The sequence below is a fragment of the Mus caroli genome, unplaced genomic scaffold (genome assembly GCF_978045245.1).
Source record: "Mus caroli unplaced genomic scaffold, Mus_caroli_1 scaffold_2, whole genome shotgun sequence".
NCBI lineage: Eukaryota > Metazoa > Chordata > Mammalia > Rodentia > Muridae > Mus > Mus caroli.
In genome coordinates this window covers 66,898,575-66,922,232 of record NW_028227257.1, presented here as the reverse complement: position 1 = coordinate 66,922,232, position 23,658 = coordinate 66,898,575, and the positions used below count along the sequence as shown (strand labels likewise).

At 41.8% G+C, this 23,658-nt stretch overlaps 1 protein-coding gene across 5 annotated transcripts in view; it reads left to right on the top strand.

The window, feature by feature from the left end:
* The window catches only part of Fmn1 (formin 1), a 368,942-nt gene that overhangs the window by 251,776 nt on the left and 93,508 nt on the right, over positions 1-23,658 (top strand). For all 5 annotated transcript variants that reach the window (XM_085834577.1, XM_029474561.2, XM_085834578.1 and 2 more), the window contains 2 exons: positions 867-926; positions 8,235-8,355. In XM_085834577.1, the coding sequence (XP_085690703.1) occupies positions 867-926; positions 8,235-8,355 (181 nt within the window). The remainder of the gene's footprint in view (positions 1-866; positions 927-8,234; positions 8,356-23,658) is intronic.

The window sequence follows — 23,658 nt, the reverse complement described above, 5'->3', positions numbered from 1 at the left end:
AGATAAAAAAGCATACTGCAGCAGTCATCCTGCTGGGGCTGAGGCTAGAATCTGTTTGGCTTTAGTATTGGCCACTTGTAATTTACTCATTCTTGAGTGGCAGACACTGGTGAGCCTAGTATTTGAATTATTCTTTTGCCTACAACAATTGGGGCTGGGGTCTCCTGTCAACTTTCTGAGCCTGATTATCATTTGGCTCCACACCCCCGCAGAGCCACCTTTTTAGAAACAACCAGCCCATATCTGGGCGTCCCATGGGGGGAAGGGGGGGCAGGGAAGGGAAATACACAGGCAAATTAGAATTAGACCCCTGTGAACAGGACACAAAGGCTGCCTTGTGGGAGGGCTGGCTCCCCCTGGCCTTCCAGGGTCATAAAGTAGCTTGGCTTCCCTTTTAAGCTGGTCCTGATTGTTTTTTCACGCCATTAAGAGCACACATTTTCTGAGAAGTTGGAAGGAAGGGATGGTTTTCTCTTCTAATACATAGCTCCCTTCAGCATTTACCACCCCCTCCTGTCTTGGCAGCTTGCCAAGAAATATTGGGCAATGGATTTTTTGTTTGTTTGCTTGTTTATTTGTTTGTACATTGGTCTCTGCAATTGTCTCAGAGATTGTCTCCTGGATTACCTGTCTTGTTTTATTATTTTTCCCCTCACAAAAGATGATGTAGTATCATTTATTTTTATAGCTGGCCTTTTTAAAAATGGATTAAACTAGGAGGAAGGAAAATCTGGTCAGTCTATAACAGAAATATGACTTAGTCTCATAAATGTTCAATGTGGAGAACTGGGATCTCGGCTCTAAACTGGGAAGCGTGCAGGGTCTTCTGTGAACAGCTGTCATTTGAGTTTCTCTTTAAAACCTAGGACAATGGGATGAACCTGGTGGACTATGTTGTGAAGTACTACCTGCGATACTATGATCAGGTAGGAAATGGCACTGGGACAACTGTCAGTGGGTTTTCACCTCCAATGTATTGCTATCATTCAGAAATTGGATACTGGCTATATATGGAGGGATGGCTTTTTCTCCAGTACAACACCGTATCTGAGAGCCCCCAGTGAAGATGAAGGGTACCTCAGGGTTTTAGAAGAGGAAGTGTCTGAAAGACCCTAGGCTGCTGCATATCAAGCTACCTTAGAACGAAGCTTCAGAAAGACCCCCTCATGGCCCCGTGACCAGATTGGGGACTTTTCTGAACTCTAGATCCATTCAGGAGTTGCCTAGATACTGAACAACATTGAGGAAATCTTGAAAACACTGTCATTCTTCTTTATTTTTTTTTTAAAGAAAAATGACTTATTTATCTATTTGTTCATATTTTCATGCATATACATGTTTGCATGTGTGAGTTTATGTGTGCCACATATGTGCAGGAGGCTGCAGAGGCCAGAAGAGGTGTCAGATCCCCTATAACTGCAATTGTGAGCTGCTACATTGATGCTGGAAATCAAGCCCGGATGCTCTACAAGAGCAGTGAACTCTCACAACTGCGGAGCTATCTCTCCAGCCTACTTATTCTTATTGGTTAGTTTGTTTGGGGGACAAAGTCTCACTATAAAAATCCCCGGCTGTCCCAAAACTCACTATGTAGATCAGACAGTACTTGAACTTACTCTGCCTGCCTCTGAGTGCTAGAATTAACCACATCAAACCCCCTAAAACAAAAATTCAACCAACAATGCATCTGGGAACAAGTTAGAGATTCCAAATTTAAAATGAAACAAAACAAGAACATTCTCTCTGCTTAGACTATATTTAAATTAGAATTAAGCACTTCTATGAGACTATTTCTGAACACAATTTTCCCCTTTATTCCTTTTTTGTTTGTTTGTTTGTTTGTTTGTTTGTTTGTTTGTTTGCTTTGAGACAGGGTTTCTCTGTATAGTCCTGGATTTCCTGGAACTCGCTCTGTAGACCAGGCTGGCCTTGAACTCAGAAATCCGCCTGCCTCTGCCTCCCAAGTGCTGGGATTAAAGGCGTGTGTCACCACGCCTGGCATATTCCTTCTTTTTGAACTAAGAACAGAGAGTTCTCATTTTATGAAGAACGAAGGGCTGTTGGGAGTTGGTTTAAAAAAAAAAAAAAAAAAAAAAACAATTGAGGGAGAAACAAGGTAAAGCCAAGATCCCAGCGCCTTGTTCTAGGGTCTAATTCTGTCTAGCAGACGGCTACGGTGCTCGTGAACTCTTTAATACTTCCCCCCCACCCTGCCTGGTGAGTGTATCTGTACTCAGTCTGTGTATCCACAGCCAGGCTTGTTGCACCCCACTTAACTGCTCCCTTCTTTCCGTCAAGGTTTTAGTGATTGTTAGTCACCCAGCTATGGAGAGGGACACTCCTCAGTCACCATTTGCTGCCTGCCAGCCAAGTCGTTTCCAGGGTCACTCTGCTTTGCTTTCCTGCTTACCCCGGTTCATGGAAGCATTAAAGCTGCTCTCCCAGAGAATTCCTGTGCATCCCACCTCATTTCCTATCTCTAGATCTCCCTGGCGCTCGGCAGTTCCCTCTAGACCAGCAGTTCCCAACCTTCCTAATGTGGCCCTTTAATGCAGTTCTTCGTGGTGTTGTACTGACCCCCAACCATAACATTATTTCACTGCTACTTCCTAACTCGAGTTTTGCTACCATTATGAATTGCGATGGAAATATCTGATATGCAGGATATGTGATATGTGACTCCTGTTAAGAGTGTTGTTCTACGCCTGAAGGGGTCACGACCCACAGCTTGAGGAATGCTGCCCTAGAGCGTCTCATAGTCTTCTATGTGTTTCTCCAATACAATGTTTATATTCGAATAGAAATGGATCGCCACTTAAAGTGAATCAAGACCTGAGACTCTGATGTCCACCTGGGCCGGAACTATCTTTGTCTCAAGTCTTTTGTTTTAAGATTTATTTATTTTCATTATATAGATATAGGTATAGGTATAGGTATAGGTATAGGTATAGGTATAGGTATAGGTATAGAGATAGATAGATAGATAGATAGATGGTTTGCCTGCCTGTGTATAAGTGTAGCACGTACATATGTGCACCTGCAGTGGCCAGAAAATGGCATCCGCATCAGCCCACTGGATCCAGAGTTACGGGCTGTTGTGAGCTGCTGTGCTGATAGTGGCAAGTAGATCCAGGTCCTCTGCAAGAGCACCGAATGCTCTTAATCCCGGGCCATCCCTCTAGCTTCCTGACTCATGTTGTTATGAATTTTGTTTTTCCTGTTAATATTCCCCTCGGGAAATAACCTATTTGGAGGTCTTAGGGAAAAAGCTCACAATGACATATTATGGACTTTTCTGGAAAGTGTAAGAGCCATGTGAAGAAATGGTATAATTTTACATAAATAAATACCACAGTAATGATCAACATGTGCACTGAAAATGTCCAGCATCAATAATTAGTAGCCACAGCCATGGTGAGATGTGCTAACATATCCATTAGGACAGTCACTCTAGAATTAAAAAAAAAAAGTGTTGCCAAGGTTAGGGACGTTTTAGAACCCTTGACCACAGTTTCTGAGAATGTAAAATGGTACAGGTACTATGTAAATCACATTATGGGTGCTTGTCGAGGAATTAAAAACAACAGGATCCAGCAGTCTTACAGGGGACACCTTTTCTTAATTGATATATATGTACCCACAAGATTTCAGCATCCCTGCATCAAAAGGTCTGAAAATATGTATACATCTAAGGTCTGTAACTGAAGACTCACAGTACTGTTCTGTTTATGGTAATTAGTAATAGTAAAGTTCTGAGTTTTTTGTAGGTATCCAGTGGATAACAATGAAGTCAACAGAATCAGGTTAGAATCATCGAATAGAATAGCATACTGCTATTGAAAATGTTTAAGACACAGTAGAGTAGCCCTGGAGAATATTTCTGTCTGCTTCTAAACTGTATGCATGCATGCATGAAGAAGGGCACACACCTTTAATCCCAGCAGGGAGACAGAGGCAGGTGGACCTCTGAGTTCCAGGCCAGTTTGGTCTACAAAGTGAATTGCACGACAGTCAGGGCTACACAGAGAAACCCTGACTCAAAAAAAAAAAAAAAAAACCAACAAGGAAAAATTATATGTATGTGTTTCAAATGTGTGTGTGTGTGTGTGTGTGTGTGTGTGTGTGTTAGTCAGGGTTTCTATTCCTGTGCAAACATCATGACCAAGAAGCAAGTTCGGGAGGAAAGCGTTTATTCAACTTATACTTCCCATATTGCTGTTCATCATCAAGGAAGTCAGAACTGGAACTCAAGCAGGTCAGGAAGCAGGAGCTGATGCAGAGGCCATTGAGGGATGTTACTTACTGGCTTGCTTCCCCTGGCTTGCTCAGCTTGCTTTCTTAGAGAACCCAGAACTATCAGCCCAGGGATGGCACCACCTACAATGGGCCTTCCCACCCATGATCACTAATTGAGAAAATGCCTTACAGCTGGATCTCATGGATCTTCATGGGAGGCTCCTTTCTCTGTGATAAGTCCAGCTTGTGTCAAGTTGACATACAAAACCAGCCAGTCGTATATATGAAAATTTAACACTAAATCCCCCCAAATCCTGGAATGGTATATAGTAATGCATTTCCTTATTATTTTGGGATGTTAGGGCTATGATTCTGTTTGACTTCAATTACTATGCATGATGAATGTGCATTTGGAAACGTGGAAACTGCAATAAACTCAATCATCAGTTACTCTTTCATTGCTCTCCTTCCATAAGCATTTTCTTGCATCCTGATCCTTAAAGGAAATCTTCGAAGCACTCAGTTTGGAAGCCTGGGTGAAGATTCTTTAAAGGTCTCCAGTGATTGCTTTTGCTTGTTCTGTGGATAGTGTAAAGTTGCCAGTGATCTAGACACTGCTCCTTTGAGAGGTAGAATTCCCTGCTGACTTTCTTTTTTTTTTTTTTTTTTTTTTTAAGATTTATTTATTTATTATATGTAAGTACACTGTAGCTGTCTTCAGACACTCCAGAAGAGGGCGCCAGATCTCGTTACGGATGGTTGTGAGCCACCATGTGGTTGCTGGGACTTGAACTCTGCACCTTCGGAAGAGCAGTCGGGTGCTCTTACCCATTGAGCCATCGCACCAGCCCCCCCTGCTGACTTTCTAGTGTCTACCTCGGTGGTGTCCAGTAAACACGAGCCACATATTATTAATGCAAACATCATCAGCACTGGCAGATGTAAAGAACTGGGTGTGAGGAAGTAGGTGGTTTTATTTTGTTTTGTTTTTTGGGATTGAGAGAGATATGTTGAGCTTCAAGAAACTTAGCAGCAGCAGGCATGTCCTGAGCATACTCCGGGTTCTGACAGCAGATACCTACAGAGCAGAATTACCCTGAGGAATACTGGCAGGTGACATTTTAAATTCCAGATGGGCAAGGTCAGATTTACCTCTATCCAGTGATCTATTTGTTCTCCAAAGAGATGCTGGGATTAGTCTATGGTATATGATGGTTGATGAATGCAAGATGCAATGGAATTGCCTGTATAGAGCAAAATCTCATAAGAATAGTTGCAGATATAGATTAAGCCCGGTCCACATTTGTGCAGTGCCCTCGGGGTTCACTGTAGAACACAGTGCACTCCAGGGCAGTGTGGAGTTGTGTGACTTATGAAGCTCCTTTTCCCTTGGGCAGAAGAAGTGATGTTTTTTTTTCCTTTGTGGCCAGTGATGATGAGCAGTGGCCTGAGGAAAGGTGAGTCCCTTCATCTTCCTGCTCCTTCTGCCTGGCATTGGATCCAAGTATAGGTCCATGTAGACTGAAGGAAACAATGCAGAGATGACACCTTGTCAACTCCCTATGCTTTGACAAGACCCCTTACCAGGCTGACTCATCACCAGTCTTTTCTCTTTTTCCACCTTACAGGAAAAACAAGCCGTAGTTGAGTCAGGCACACAGCTTAGGAAGTACTATAGCAGGATTCCTCCAGTGTGGGTCTCCGTGAGCGCCTCAGATGGCTTTCACTTCTCATTCAGACTTGACATTCACAATGTTCCAGCTGTTTTTAAAGTATAAAAATAAGTATAGGAAGATTGAGAAATATGGATAGATTAAGTACTGGTAAAATATGGAGAGCCACCTTCCCCAAACATCCAAATGAACCTGAAAGACCTAGAGTAGTGGTTCTCAACCTTCCTAATGTTGTGACCCTTTAATACAGTTTTTCATGTTGTGCTGATCCCAGCCATAGAATTATTTATAATGCTACTTCATAACTGTACTTTTGCTACAGTTATAAATCATAAATATCTGTGTTTTCTGATGGTCTTAATCAACGCCTGTGAAAGGGTCATTCAATCCCCAGAGGGGTTGTGACCCACAGGTTGAGAATTGCTGACTTAGAGAAAGGACAAGGGTCTAGGCAACTCCTGAAACTATAGGAAAACATAGTCACAAGCTACACATCTGGTACTGTGGAGCAGTCAGCTCTAAGCAGAACTTCTATATCACACTACATGCAGAAGACCTGCTCAAGATTAAGACAGTCCAAATCCCATTGTGGATGGTGAAGGAGCTCAAAAAGTACCACCCTTTACTGACAAGCCACTTCTTCAGGGATGAAGCCACTGGGAGCCCATCCATGCTCTAGTAGATGATCCTACATGCTTTTGCATACAAGACAGTGCTAAGTGGACTCAGTATTCTTAAAAGAAAACATGACAAGTTGGAAGAGAAAAGAGGTTTTAGGGGAAAGGGGAAATTTTTAAGGAGCATAGGAATGGGGAGTAGATTTGATCAAATATACCTTATACATGTATGAAATTCTCAAAAGCTAAATACACACACACACATATATGATGTGTATATATATATATATATATATAGATAGATAGATAGATAGATAGATAGATAGATAGGTGTCTTATAGTAAGCTTCCTGACTTCACAGAACAATATTTCATGAACTGTCTGCTGTGGTGCCTACCAACCAAAACCATTTATTGATATGTCAGATATTATATACTTTACCAAGTGTAAGGCAGAGTCCTTGCCACTGATGTGTTTATAGTCCAGTGACACATCAGGCATACAATCGAAAGCTAAACATTCTAAATTAATAGCAATAAGTGCTATGGTGATGGGATCAGACACTCTTGGATAACAGAGAGAAACACCCAAGTTTGGGAGGTCCTAGAAATCTTTGAGGAAGTACTGTTTGTGTTAAGACTTGAACGACAGGTATGAATAAGGAGCCGTGAGGAAATTCTAGGGAGATGAAAAAGAACAGCTTTGTACGTAAAAGCCTAGAGGCAAGAGACTCACTTGTTCTCTTGTTTCAGGAAGGCTCAGGAGTAGGACTTGAGGTTGGGGGAAGGTAGATCTAAAGCTGGTACTGTAGACAGGGGCCAGATCATAAAGAGCCTTGTAAAGCAGTTTTGGCATTTGGAGTTACTCCTAATGGCACTAGGAAAGATGGAATGTGAAGGGCAGCTGGCAAAGTAGTGTGTGCAGAGCGAGAAACAAGTGAAGACTGTCTAAGATATGCAAGATAGAGCTTACATTAAACAACTCAGGCGAAAACAGCCTAGGCTGCAGAGAATATTTAAGGCTCCCCTTAGGTTTCGGTATGCCTGAAGTGTTTGTCTCTTAAGATAATTCACAGCTCAGATCGTCCATCAGATAGGGCTGTGGACCTTGTTCAAAACTATAACCCAACCATACCCGCTGCAGATACCTCCTAAAATACGCCAACAGCAGTTAGATGCCCTGCATACACACCCCAGTCAGATTGTGCACACATTCATCATAGCTTAAGCTGCAGAAAGGGTAAGTAAAGGAATCGGTAGCATCTCCCATTCAATGCCTTCTTATCCAACACACACCCACGGGCACAGCCCAAGATGAGTTATCTAATTGCTAGCATGGGTAACTCAAACAGGGACTTTCAGTGTAAGCACTTTCATGTGTTGCCCCTGTCTTTTTCCATGGGAATAGAGAGAAACAGATTAGAATATATATACCTGACAGTTTCTTCTTGCACTCCTAAGGTAAGATCAAAATGTAGCCCAAGCGGGGACCATAGCTAATCTCAATGTCAAGTAGACCAAAAAGATACCATAATGGAGTCAAAGGCTTCAAAGTACAGGGTCCTGGTTTAGGAAGGCAGTACTGTGATTCTTATTTAGCTGTGTGACTGAGCTTAATTTTTTTTTTTTAATTCTTACTGATGTTTTGGGATGTCAACCAAAGCACCAAATGGCAAGTAGAATGCTCTCTTGCTTACCCTGTTTTTTAGGAAGCTGGAACAGACAAGAGTGTTTTCCCGCTGCCTGAACCACAGGATTTCTTCCTGGCCTCCCAAGTCAAGTTTGAAGACCTCCTAAAGGATTTGAGGAAGCTGAAGCGTCAACTAGAAGGTAATGGGGACTGTTGTGATCACTGCAAGGGCGACTTAGAACAGTTGCCTCTGATGGCTGGCTCACAGAGTGGATGGAATGGAGATCTCTCGTGGGCTCCTGCAGCCAGCATGGACGTTCCTTCTCTGGGCACTACTTGCATGCAGTAAATATATGCATTCCTCTCATTTAGCCATTGATCATTTGATCTCTCTGTGTCTCGCTATAGCACACCCATATGCTCACCTGTTTGTGTTTGGAGGGGTTTGCAAGCACCTGTTCATGGGAGTGTGTGTGTGTTTGTGTGTGTGTGTGTGTGTGTGTAGGCCAGTCAACTGTGGGGTAAACAACTCTTGGGCATAGCTCATCTTGTTGGTTTAATTTTTTGTTTCATCCTTGGGCCATCATCTCTCCTTCACTGGCCAAGAACTCACCATGTCGGCTACACTGGTTTGCAAACAAGTCCTAGGAGTCTGCTCACCCTCCATCTGGCTGTCATAGCATTACAAGTGCTCACCACCATACCTGCTTTTAAAACCAGGTTCTGGGCTTCAACCTCGAGTCCTTATACTTACAAGGCAAGCACTTTCCCTCCCTACTCTTTCCCCAACTCAATGTCTTCTCTCTTCTGATAGTCATGGTTACAACTTTAATAATAATGGGTGCTTGTTACAAGCATTCAATTTTCTTATATCATTCTTAGAACAACCATGATAAGCAGGAACTATATTAATGTCATTTTAGAGATGAGAAAGAGGAGATTTAGGGAAATTATCTGTAGACAGAGGCACGTGTCTTCTGTTTTGATCAGACCTATTAAATAACACATCATATATGTTCTAAGCTTGTTTTACTATACATACACATGCACACACACACATATGTATATGCATATAAACACACATCATACACACATATGGATATAGAAAGATGTTCTTGTCACATGTGCATATGTACCATAACTCTAGATTTATTTTTGATACAACTCTAATGATGAAAAAGCCCACATTAAATGTTCTATTTCAGTTAAATGTGCATTTTAAATGATGGAATCCAAAAACCTGAAAGCTGCTTTTTCTTTTTTTCCTTTCTTTTCTTTCCTTTGCTTTCTTTTTAGAAGGTGAAAGTATGTGCCTCTTGGGCAGGGATTTTCCTTTGGCATCTCTTATGTCCTGTGTTTTCAAGGTGGAGACATCTTTTTGTCCAGGAATATAAATACTAGCCTTGGCACTGTTGGGAACCAGTGGAGACTCTAGGGAGTGTGTTAATGTGGAAATAGAGCACACACACCCCCGCCACCCTCCAGGTGCCAGAAGTAAAGTGTGAGGAAATGAAGAGCTTCAACCAGGAATATCTTTGTACTAAACCATAAAATAAACATTAAAAAATGTTTATTGTGAAAGAGTGCTTCAGTCCTCCGCTCTTCAGTTTGAGACCGGCCTGTCCATGGAGACAAAGTGGGGTCATTGTGCCCATAGGAGCAGGGGAGTTATTTATTTCTACTTTGGAAATAAAACTTGTTCAAGTATGGATGGTGGTTACAAGTTTATGTTCTTAACATTGTAAATTATTTTTAAAGGAGCATTCTGATTCTTACCCACACCCACTCGCACTGTTGATGGTACTGAGGGAATGAATTCAACCAAGTGGACCCTTCCTGCAGGGATCTTATATGTGACCTTTGGATTCTTTTGTAAGGACCCGACAGCTTTATCTTTATCTCTGATACCAACTCGATACATATTGTAATAAAACAGAATAGGTAAGCCATAACATGGAGTCTCCTCTGTACTTCTTCAGGGGTAGCCTTAGGAGGCAGGGGACTCTCACAGATGGCAGCAAATGTTCTGTAGTACAGAATAGGGATCCAAGATATAGGCTGTCCCTTAGAGTCAATTCATAGACTCATCTCTCTGTCCCTTGGCCTGACCCTTCATAGATGTTTGAGAAGAAACTTGATCTCTGTTTGATCTTACCCTCTCCTGTCAGGGGCTATGTCCCCAGGTGTCCTCATGACTCTCCTCGCCTATAGGAGCTTGATGTTGAATAGCAAAGGCATGGGAAGAGAGTGTACAGGAAGGTTTCCCAGGGCACCTCACTTTGTCTAGGGATGCTGCTGAGTGTCCCTTTGGCCTCTGCATCTCCACTGACACTCCCCTCAGTCACTCCAAGGACCTCCGGGAGTTTCTGGAGCTAGTAGACCAGCTTTCAGAAGAGACTGGGCATCACCTGGCTTATGTCCCTTCCCTAAACTGTGCATCCCCCAGACACATGAAGCCCCACGAACACCAAGGAGGGAACGCCACCCCCAACCCCACACACATTGAATATTTAAACAAAAATGCCCTGCTAATCTTTAGAGATGCCAGTGTTTTTAACACATGAAAGGTACCCAGTAAATATTTAAAGAAAACACAGAGCCTGGCTTCTCTAATGAATTTCTTTTTCTTCTAAATAGCATCTGGTGAGATGGCGAGGATCAAGGCGGTCTGTTTCATCTCCAGTCCCCATTCAGTTTCACCTCCCTTTCCATAAGGCCTTGGTGTGAACCCAGATTGAATGTTTAATTGAGGAGGACATAATTTTCACACATACAGCAAAGATTTGATGAGGCTTTGAGGTTTATTGTAGCCATTAAAGTGTCGTAGCTGCTGGCAAAGTCCCAGAAAATGTCTAAAGCTAAACCAGATGTGATTAGCAAGTTTCAAGTGGTGTCAGGCCCCAGGTCTCTGGACAGGCATGACACCACCTTTTAGAAGAAAATAATGTTCAGTAACATCCACCACACCTTGCTGGAAAAGATGTAAATTTAACCGAGGGCTGGTGGGCATACAAATATCACTTGTGTGAGTCTCAGAAGTAGTCAATGAAATTCTTCCTGAAAGGCAAGACCCATATTTTATGAAGTAAACATAGAGGAATGGGTAATAGCCTCGACAGAAATGTATTGTGTGATTATTATTCTCTGATTCTTTTCATGTAGCTTATCTCTTAGCCCTGATAGTGGTCCTTTGGAAACAGTGTGATCTTTGACTTCTCCCAAGATAAAGAAACTGAAGTCCTTCATGCTAAAGTAATTCTTTAATTACTCACGGGTAAGGACCCAGCCATAGTTGAAACTGGATATAATTGTGGATATAGCTTAGGTCTTCAACACGTCCTCCCTGTGGCTAAGGCTTGAGGTATATGTTCATGTCCCAGCACTGCCTTCACTAGCTGAAGAACTCGGTTCCTCTGGTTAATGATGGGTGATGCAGCCCATGAGCACTGTCTGAGACAGCACATAGTCATTGCTGCCCTACAGCATGTGTCCTTGACTTCCCAGGTCTTCTTTATTAACCTTGAACACCCTGGCTCCTAACCAGTATCCCTTTCTTTCATGCATCCATTTCTTTAGATGTCCCTAAAAGAGCTTCTGAATTATTTTCTTTTTCATGTGCATTTCCCTTCTCTGGACTCACACATGGAGGAGAAAATGGTCAAACTCCACTTCCACCCCCACAGTTGCTGACTCTTCCATTTCCTTACTTCTTTACATTTTCAGCATGTAAGATGGCAAAGACTTTTCCTTATATATGGATTGTAGATACATAAAATGTGTGTTGGAAATTAGTGTTAATGAGAATGCCTTGCCCTGAATTTGGTATTTTTCAATATAAATGCTTAGTGAAGCATAATAAGAAAATAACTCAGGATGTAGATTCAGATGTATACAATCTACTGGTTTGGTGAAGATAAAGTCTTATTAAGTAGTATAACTATAAAACATTACTTGCAGAGAAGGTAGATAAGATAATGGTGTGTATTTGACTAGCATCAAAAGGCCCTGGGTTCAAATTTCAACCAACACACACTCACACGTACACACAAGAAATTAACTAAAATACTTCATTTCAGCTGGGTATGGAAGCTCATGATTGTAACATTAGCACTTGGGATTCTAAGGGAGGGAAATTGCTAGTTCCAGTCTAGCTTGGGCCACATAATGAGACATTGTCAAAAAACAAAACAAAACAAAACAAAACAAACAAACAAACAAACAAAACAACCTAAACCCACTTAGTTTTCTTACTGGGAATCTGGATATTTAGCACTACATCATAGGAAACAATGAATAAATAGTTCCTTTGATAATGACAATTAGAGATTCACCCCTTTTTAAAAAATATTTTTATTACATATTTTCCTCAATTACATTTCCCATGCTATCCCAAAAGTCCCCCATACCCTCCCCCCCCCCACTTCCCTACCCACCCATTCCCATTTTTTTTGGCCCTGGCGTTCCCCTGTACTGGGGCATATAAAGTTTGCGTGTCCAATGGGCCTCTCTTTCCAGTGATGGCCGACTAGGCCATCTTTTCATACATATGCAGCTAGAATCAAGAGCTGCGGGGTACTGGTTAGTTCATAATGTTGTTCCACCTATAGGGTTGCAGATCCCTTTAGCTCCTTGAGTACTTTCTCTAGCTCCTCCATTGGGAGCCCTGTGATCCATCCAATAGTTGACTGTGAGCATCCACTTCTGTGTTTGCTAGGCCACGGCATAGTCTTACAAGAGACAGCTATATCTGGGTCCTTTCAGCAAAATCTTGCTAGTGTATGCAATTGTGTCAGTGTTTGGAAGCTGATTATGGGGTGGATCCCTAGATATGGCAGTCTCTAGATGGTCCATCCTTTCGTCACAGCTCCAAACTTTGTCTCTGTAACTCCTTCCATGGGTGTTTTGTTCCCAATTCTAAGGAGGGGCATGACTATAACCTATAGAATTGGCCCCTGCTACTCAAGGGCCAGCTGGCTGTGACTGGGGAGTATCTTGTTCTCAGACGAACGTTCTTCCTTCGTGAGGACAGAGCTAAGTCTTGATGTTGATAAACTTATACTTGGTTTATTCCACATTTCTTACCCAGACAATGGTTTTAATTTCCTCAGTACTATTACATTGTAGAAAATCATTGAGCAAATGCCTGTGATCTTTCTTTCTTAGACCTTGACCTTGTCTTCTGGCCAGAACTCTCAAGGTATTCTTACCAACCCATATGCAGTAGGTGAAATAATGTCCCACCCATGAATGCTCAAAAGAAAAATACCCAGTTTCTAGAATCCATGATTATGTTACCTTACATGGAAAAGGGGGACTCACTCTGCAGATGCTGACATGGGGAGATTATTCAGGCCTGGCCAAGTGGAACTAATCTAATCACATGAATCTTTAAAATGAATCTTTAAAAGCTGAAAGCTTTCCCTGGCTGTGATCAGAGGGAAACATAACTACAGAAGAATGATCAGAGGGATGCAATATTGCTGGCTTTGACAATGGAGGAAATCGGCAGTGGGCCAAGGCATGTATGAAGCCCATGGAATGGGGAAAAGCAAGGATCAGACTCTTCCTAGAGCTAGCAGGGAATATAGCCCTGCCAAACCCTGGATTTTAGCATGGCTCAGAGTAAAGTGTGTGTCCAACTTCTACCATGCACAACCATAAGATGTATTTTGGTGTCTTACACCACTCAATATTTGTGCTTATGTGTTGTAAACTGGAAACAAATGCATCGTGGCATGGATCTTCTCTCTGATTGTATCTGATACATCCAGCCCTACACACACACACACACACACACACACACACATTCATAAACACGCACAACCTAACTGAGTCTATAATTTGTAGGATTCCCCAAGCAGAAGCATCAATAATGTTGGGTGAAGTGTGGTTCTTTTTTTTGTTTGTTTGTTTTTAAAAAAGTCTGTGGGAAGGATAAATACCAAAAATTTAATTACATTTTTTGGTGTGTGTGAGTACATGTGTGCATTCAAGAGTACACATGTTAAGGCCAGAGGACAACTTGAAAGTCTTGGGTCTTTCGTTCTACCATGTAAGTCCCTAGGATCAAACTTAGCTTATCAGACTTGGTGACAAATACTTTACCTGTGGAGCCATTTATTGAACACTAAACAAATGTTAAAATGCTATATATTAAAATCATACCATGGAGGCTGGAAAGATGGCTCAGTGCTGGCTGCTCTTCCAGAGGCCTCACCTGCACTCATGTGGCAGCTCACAACTGTGTTAACACCAGTCTCAGGGTATCCATCCCTCTCGTCTGGCCTCCTGTGGCTCTGCACACACAAGCTGAACAGACATACATGCAGGGAAGATAGCCATACACATAAGAATAAACATAAAAGATTAAAAATCATATCCTATAGGTCCATTGTGTTACATGAGACTTTTGGAAGCCCTTAGAAGCTCTTTAAATTTTGAAATAAATAAGATTTAACTCTGTTTATAACAGTATCTGTCAGCTTAAAGAATGAAATAGCAGTTTTCTTCTCTTCACTGATCATGTAGTGTTTTACAAAACACACACCTATTAAGTTCAGTTTGTGACGATGAGGCATAGGTATTTGTCTTAGGTAGGATTTTATTGGTATGAATAGATGTCATGATCACATCAACTTTGACAAAGGACAACATTTAGTTGAGGCTGGCTTTAGACATTTAGTCCATTATCATCATGGTGGGAAGCATGGCAATGCAGGGGTAGACATGGTGCTGGATGTGTATCTGAGAGTTTGAGATCTAGATTTGCAGGCAACAGGAAGAAACAATGGCACTAGCCTGGCTTGAACATTTGAAACCTCAAAGACCACCTAGACAGTGACACACTTCCTCCAAGGCCACACCTCCTAATAGTGCCATTCCCTATGAGCATATGGGAACCTTTTTTTTTTTTTTAAACTGCCACAGAATTACTATCTAACTTTCAAGGTAATTATACAGTTGCTGGTAAATGACCATTACTGTGTGACCCTAGTAGGAGGCACTGGGTAGCCAGTGCTGGCTTAGCACTTGTGCTCATGGTTGATTTTGGTGCTGTGGGAAACATGCGGCCTTCATTGAGTATTTTATCCATGGACACAGGCAGATCCTCCTTGATGTCTTGAAGCCTCAAGTTCAAGCTAAGTGACACTAGTGGTCTCTGGAATCTGGGGTGGAATGCTTCCAATGCTACCAATGCACATTTCTTTGATGTGATCCTGTGATAGCATTTTGTCATGGAAAAATTTATTCTGCATATGAAATAAGAAAGCTGGATTAATTTTTAAATCAGAAACTGAGACAGGAATTCTTTGGGTAGATGTTGAAAAGTCCAGACATTCTTGAAAAATTATCTAAGAATAAAAATACTTTGCCTTTCTGGCTAAAAGAAGTATTTAACATTCCCTCTCATTAGGATCGAGCTTTATAATAAATGAGATCTTTATAAAATCTTTCCTTGAAAACAAATCAGTATTAGCACGGTCATCCTGTGCCTGGACAATGTCAGTCCTAGTTAACTACAGAGCAAGATGCTCAGGTTTGTGGATGTTGGCAGAGCTACAAGTTCACACATATATCCTTCATGGTGTTCCCGACTGTATCTTTTCCTCTAAATATTTAAGAATATATATGTGAACATACTCTCTTATGTTCCATTTAGATATATTTAGAAATACACTTAGATGGCTATGGAAAAGCAAGGCTATGCTGACCTTTTTACTTTTGGTTCTTGTTCTACAAATATTTGCGCTGGAAATGTTTGTCTTCATGTGCTAATGTTCTAAGGCATTCTTAAATGAGATGTTCAGTGAGACACATAGACCAGGCATTCAATGACGATTACAAACCCTTAATTTAATATTGAAAGGGGAAATCTCTCCATGCTAATTCAAATTGTAGTTACCCCATTGATTAGCTTTGTTATTTTCATAATTGTGTGTATGTGTGTGAGCATGGGCACACACATGTGGGTGTGCACATAAATATAGAGGCCAGAGGTCAATGTCACTTGTCCTCCTCTATCACTTTACAGTCTCACAGAGCCTGGAAATATCCATTCTGGTTAGAATGAGTGGGCAGCAAACATCAACGACCCTTCTGTCTCTTCCTTTCCAGTGCCTGGTTTAGAGGCATGTGTTTTGCGTGTTTTCTTTTTTTTTTTTTTTTTTTTAATATTTTTATTACATATTTTCCTCAATTACATTTCCAATACTATCCCAAAAGTCCCCCATAGCGCCCCCCACTTCCCTGCCCACCCATTCCCATTCTTTTGGCCCTGGCATTCCCCTATATTGGGGCATATAAAGTTTGCAAGTCCAATGGGCCTCTCTTTCCATTGATGGCCGACTAGGCCATCTTTCGATACGTATGCAGCTAGAGACAAGAGCTCCAGGGTTCTGGTTAGTACATCATGTTGTTCCAACAATAGGGTTGCAGATCCCTTTAGCTCCTTGGGTACTTTCTCTAGCTTCTCCATTGGGAGCCCTGTGATACATCCAATAGCTGACTGTGAACATCCACTCCTGTGTTTGCTAGGCCCCGGCATCGTCTCACAAGAGACAGCTATATTTGGGTCCTTTCAGCAAGATCTTACTAGTGTATGCAATGGTGTCAGCGTTTAGAAGCTGATTATGGGACGGATCCCTGGATACAGCAGTCTCTAAATGGTCCATCCTTTCATCACAGCTACGAACTTTTCTCAATCAAAATAAGATTTAAAAAAATATAGTATATCCTGATTCTAATGTTCCCTTCCCCCCACCCCCAACTCCTTCCAGATCCTTCCCTCTCACCCACCCAAATACAACCGTTTCTGTCTCTCATCAGAATATAAACAGGTATCTAGAAAATAAAGTTGATGATGATGATGATGGTAATAATAATACAAACCAGGAAAGGTCAAAGCAAGGAAACAAAAGAGCCAAAGAAAAAGCACAAGAAGCACATAGACTCTGAGACTTACACCCTTGCACACAGAGAAAACCCATAAAAACAAAATAGGAAACTTTAATATAAAAGCAAAAAATCCCTAGGGTAAAACAGAAGAAACTGCCAAAAGAAAGTATAGCAAGGCAAAAACAGAACTCTCCAAACATACAACTGAGTTTGGTTTGTGTAGGCATCTACTTCCAGGTATGGGGCCTGCCTAAGGTGAGTTTGTACAACTACTGACTTCTGGGAGAAAACTAGTTTTTCCTTTGTGAGTAGTTGTCAACTGGGGAGAACTGCTGAGTTAGGGATGAGGCCTTGTGTCCACTTCCCCTCTCAGCATTAGGCCCCCATCTGGCTTAGGCCTGTCTAGTCTCTGTGCTTGGCTTTTTTCACCTGGGTGCTAGTTATTGCATTAAGGTCCCCTTGTTTGTGTGGTGAGCATTTTGCAGACTGAGCCACGTTCTGAGTCCCATCCAATTATAGGCATTTTAGTTCTTGGGTCCTTATTTTATGTGCCAACCAGGTTAGCCCAGGGCTACTGGTCAGGTCTCTGTTTGTGCAAACCTAGAAACTTCTACCTCAAAATCTTAATTATAAATGGATATAAAAGTGCATATATGAAACTCAATTTCAACTATAGTCAATACATCATCGTATGAAATGGTAGATGAATTCATTCATATAGCTCTATATTTTCCCAAGGATCATTGTATAGTTAAACATCATGCATATGATTTTATATATAGCTTATAATATAACTTTTAACATAGGCATAGAGTGGTATAGTAGACATAGTTCAATTCTTTTAAAGGGAATGTGTGACTTTTATACTTACAATTTAGTATTTGCTTGTTTGTTTGTTTCTTTGTTTTTCTGAGACAGGATTTCTCTGTGTAGGCCTGGCTGTCCTGGAACTCACTCTGTAGACCAGGCTGGCCTCCAAAGAATCGCTTGCCTCTGCCACCTGAGTACTAGGATTAAAGTCACAGACCACCACCACCCAGCTTATCACTTAAAAGCATACATTGTTGTCTACTCTCAGGGAATAGAATAATTAGGTTAAAGATTTGGGAAAGCTTAAAAATATGTTATTTTAAATATTAATTCACCAAATCAGCTAAACTGTTTGCACACTGGGGAAACTTTTCTATTCAAGAGCACTCAGTAAACAGTAAACTAGCCTAGCTTGCAACTGTCCTACAAAGTAGAAAGCATCATACCATTGCCAGGGAGCTATGAAAGATATCATTCTGGGGAGTATCTCTCCCAGTGCTGATTCCTGCGCCCACTCTACTATCAGTCAGACATAAGGAAAGACCCACAGCATTGTGAGAAATGTAAGTTCTGATCACCATATGCAGCCATCCTCAGAATGCTCACAGAGACCTGCTTGCCCACTAGGCAGAAGGCACTGGTTATGGGAAACCAAAGGCCCAGTAGACAAGGAACATGAAATGTCCCCAGGATAGATTAAGAACTCAGGATCACAGGCAGGTACAGAGGGAAAACCCTTCCAGGCTAGGTCACAACAGTGGAATTAGGGATAATATTCTTTTTTTTTTTCTTTTTTTTAAATGTTTTTTTATTGGCTATTTATTTCATTTACATTTCCAATGCTATCCCAAAAGTCCCCCACATGCTCCCCCACCCATTCCCCCACCCACTCCCTCACCCACCCACTCCCACTTCTTGGTTGGCCCTGTCGTTCTCCTGTACTGAGGCATATGAAGTTTGCAAGTCCAATGGGCCTCTCTTTTCACTGATGGCCGACTAGGCCATCTTCTGATTCATATGCAGCTAGAGACTCGAGCTCGGGGGTACTGGTTAGTTCATATTGTTGTTCCACCTATAGGGTTGCAGATCCCTTTAGCTCCTTGGGTACTTTCTCTAGCTGCTCCATTGGGGGCCCTGTGATCCATCCAATAGCTGACTGTGAGCATCCACTTCTGCATTTGCTAGGCCCGGTCATAGTCTGACAGGAGACAGCTCTATCTGGGTCCTTTCAGCAAAATCTTGCTAGTGTATGCAATGGTGTCAGCGTTTGGAAGCTGATTATGGGATGGATCCCCGGATATGGCAGTCTCTAGATGTTCCATCCTTTCGTCTCAGCTCCAAACTTTGTCTCTGTAATTCCTTCCATGGGTGTTTTGTTCCCAATTCTAAGAAGGGGCAAAGTGTCCACACTTTGGTCTTCATTCTTCTTGAGTTTCATGCTTTTAGCAAATTGTATCTTATATCTTGGGCATCCTAAGTTTCTGGGCTAATATCCACTTATCAGTGAGTACATATTGTGTGAGTTCCTTTGTGATTAGGTTACCTCACTCAGGATGATGCCCTCCAGGTCCATCCATTTCTTAAGTGTTCAGTTAATTCATCTCATGTGCCTGAATGTCATAAGCGGAACAAATAATGTACTTAATCACCAATAAGTGCAACTTCATTTAATGATAAGCACGTGGGTGAAGGGGGCAGTTTTTGACAATAGGTTCAGTTGTAACAACAATGGAACTTTGGATGGTGGAGGTAAAGGAGAGAATGAAGGGAAGAGAACACCATCATTTGCTTCCACAAAGAAAAATTTAAAAGTGCCAAGAGTTGTGCAGTGAAATTCCAAAATGGTTATTTTAAATCGGTGAAAAGTCATGCCACTGAAGAGGCGAGACTGACAGGCTAAAGAAGGAGAGATGCTGTCCCTTGCCTGCATGGTATTTATTATATAAACTAAGTATGTATGTACCTTCTGTACACAACCCTTCCCCAGGAATAACCACAACAGTTCCCTCATGTGATAGCTATGGTTCAACCGTGCATTGAATTCAGGGATTCAGGAGGCTCTGATCCTGCCACCTACTGACCACAGGATAAGGTATCTAAGTTTGACACATTCCTAGCCTCTGTGAAACTCAGCTGAAACAGTGAAAAGATCATATTCCTCTACCCAGATCAGCTTGGGAGAGTACTGGGAGGATCAGTGTGAGGAACATGATGAAGAACTACAGCAGGTATCAGCTGGGGGTAGTTCTTACAGGAGATGTGGGCAGTTGATCCACTGGGACAAGTCTGGCTCATTTATCACCTGTGAGGAAGCTCCAGAAGGTCTGAGTTGAATGATTATTGACCATGTCTAATTTATTAGCTCCTTGCATCTTTGCAGCCCATTCGTCCATGGCAGAAGTTTATTAAATATGAACTCTGGTACAAGACTGAATACATTAGCCAGAGTCCTGACCATGTTGCCATGGTGTTAAAAATATTTAGTCTTGCAAGCAAAGTCTTAGAAATATTTTTTTAAAAAAAACTTTGATATGATTTATTTTTGTAAAATGATTTCAACAAAACAGGCCTTAAGGAACTGGGGTAAATGTTTCAGAAAGGCTGTGGGTGTGAAAAGCTGCACGGCACTGTGAATTTTCAGGGGAAGCATCCGATTAAGTGTGGCATAGTGGATAAAGGTCTCCCAAGTGGAATGCCTTCAGAGATGAATTATACAGAGAGGACAAGGGATATGGAAACTGAGGCTTGGCTCGTCCATTAAACTAATGGAAGAAGTGTGTGTTTTCCTTTGGAGCCATGATTGTGCCATCTCCAGGTAGTAGGCATGAGTTGGTTGAGTTCTGCTGTCCTGGCTTCCGCCTCCCACGTTGTACTGTTTCGCTCCGTGTTTATAAAGCAGCATGGTTAAGAGAATTTAGTTCGTTTCTTTGTTTGCTTGTTTTTCTTTGATAACCATAAAAATAAGAGCTCCTTTTCTGGAAAAGTCTGAGTCAGAAGGCCTGAGTTAAAATCTTTGATTTACAAACTGTGGAACTCTTGGCACATCATTGGGTTTCCTCACCTTCTAGTATCCAAGAACTAAAATGAAGGCACTACTACTACTCATTCTCATGAGTTCTGTAGAATTTACAGGAGCATATGAATGCAATCCCTCAGTATAGTGTGAGCACAATAGATGGGGCCTTCTACTCCCCACGTGCCTTTGCATGTGAACTTCCATCCATCCGTGGGCTCTGTTCACACTCACCTTCAGAGTGCCTTGGCTTCTCTCCATTGCTTCCATCTTTGCACAGTACATCCTCAGTTGGCTGAAATGCTGCTAGCCTATTTCCCTGTTCCCACTCCCGATCTCCTGATCTTTCAGTGACCACCCATCAGACAGATTGCCAGCACTTGGGTACTTGTTCTTAGCATCAGATCCAAACTCATAGCCATAGACCCCAGATGCCACCTTCACTTCCTCTACCTCTGCCACTCCCATCATGTACCATCTAGTCCCTCCCCCTTAGCCACATAATACTTCCTTTGGTTCCAACCTGATGAACCTTGTCTCTCCTTCAGGACCTTTGAAGGACCTGTTCCCTTTGGCTGCAAGGCTCCATGACTCGAGCCTTCTCTGCCTACCCAGGCCTAGTAGTCACTTGGAATTCAAGGTCTCTATTGCAGCTCTCTATTTTGATGTTGCTCTTAATTTCTATTTATTTTCTGTAAATTTACCTTCTTCTGTCATCCACCTCTATTTTAGGTATATATTTAACATGGCATTTTTAGTTTATTTGTATTATGCCCAACAGGACAGGCCATATGCTCACCATTCACTCTGTATTCACTGAGTAAATGGATAATCAGACAAATCACTGATGATAGAAATGGTTCAATTTCTGCTAATTGCTGTTTCTGGCAACTTGACACAATCAAGAGTGATTTAGGGAAAAGGGACCCTCAGTTGAGAAAATGTCCTCACCTGATTGGCCCATGGTCAAGCCTGTGGGCATTTTGTAGACTAATGACTGAGGTGGGAGAGCCCAGCTCGGTGTGGGTGCTGCCATCCCTGGGATGGTGGTCCTGAGTTATGTAAGAAAGCAGGCTGAGCAAGCTAGGAGGAACATGCCAGTAAGTAGTGTTCCTCCATTGATCTCTGCTTCAGTTCCTGCCTCCTGGTTCCTGCCTTCACTTCCCTCCGTAGTTGGCTATTACCTGGAAGTTTAAGATGACATAAATTCTTTCCTCTCTGAGCTGATTTTCACCATAGATTTTATTACACTAATAAAATACTAACTAAGACAACTGTTAACTTTGCTCCCAGAGAGAAACTGGCAATCTCAGAGAGATTAATTCCTTAATGTCTAGCAATGCCAAAGAGCATCAGTGGCTTAACTCTCTCAAGAAACAGACCTCAGAGCTATTCAAAGATTGACAGACCAGAGAGATGGGGAGTCCATTAGCGCCTGACAAAGACTGTTATTGTGGAAAGGCAAAACAGGTGCCATCAGAAGTAGTTCTGAAGATATAGTATAACTTTGATATTATTGAATTGTTATCGCTGTGTTGTCTTGGTGTACTCTACAAAACTCTTATTCAGTGGGTTGTTGAGTGTATTTCTAGACTTAAGTGACTTGCAATAGCTGAAAACCCCAAGGAGTCTGAACACTTACAGGATATGTAAGCCAATTGTAAAATTTTATCAGGCTCAGATCTCAGGTGTGCTCTTTATAAATGATTCTCAAAAATCGGCCTTGAATTAATCCATGCCTCGAGCATTCTTGATTTGATAGTGCCTAAAAATAGAACCCATATCCAGCGTAGTATCCTGCCAATGGGGGCAAAAACTGGCCAAAGCGAGTAGTCATAGCAAAGGAAACTGGTACCCCTCACCCTTTAGTCTAGAATGGGCTTCTGACAATGACACCTTTCCCTGACTGTGAATCAACTGTGGCTGTCCAGGATCCCGCATACAGGCTACACCCATACCAGATCTTCCATCATTTCCTTTTTGCTTTTAAAGTGGGGTGATGACTCACAGATGCCACATAAAACCTTCTAGATCTTTATAATTGCTCTCAACCTTTAAAATCTGTCTTGCTTATGCCTATTTGTTTTTTTTTTTGGGGGGGGGTTTGGAATAACTTTAACTGATTAAAATGTAAACAATGCATAGTGTTAATGGGTGGTTCTCACAGAGCCCTCATTCAGCTTCCCATTCTCAGCACCGTGGATTGCTGAGAAGTAATTGTCAAAACTAATACATTTCTAGTACTAGACTTCAGGGTTTCTATGGTGCTCACCACTTTTTCCATCTATGCCCTCATCCTGCTGCTGTGGCTTTCAGTTTTCCATTGATCTGATCTCCTATACCTATGTTTAACAATAGCATTTCACCCTTTTCCTTTAAATGTATACAAGCAGAACTTTTACACAATCATATATATATATATATATATATATATATATTACATAAATTCCATAAAATGAGAAGCTAGAACAATCAAGTTTTGAAAGACCACAGCTGCTCTTGACAGGGACAAACTCCCAAGGATACCAGACAGTAGCCTATGAGCTGCAGGGACACCAGACAGTGGCTTATGAGCTGCATGCAAGCTTTTAACCTGAGTTGGTATTGGGAAAGGATCATAACTTGGCAAGTCTGATAAAACAGGAGTAAGGAGGTATCCATAAAGTTACACTCGTATGATGGTTCAGCCATTCTTCTGCAGAAGTACACCAAAGTCTCAGACAGGAACCGGTAAGCCTAGGCTCATGCCGCCAAGCCTGTCTCTCCCATCTCAGTTGCCAAGCCA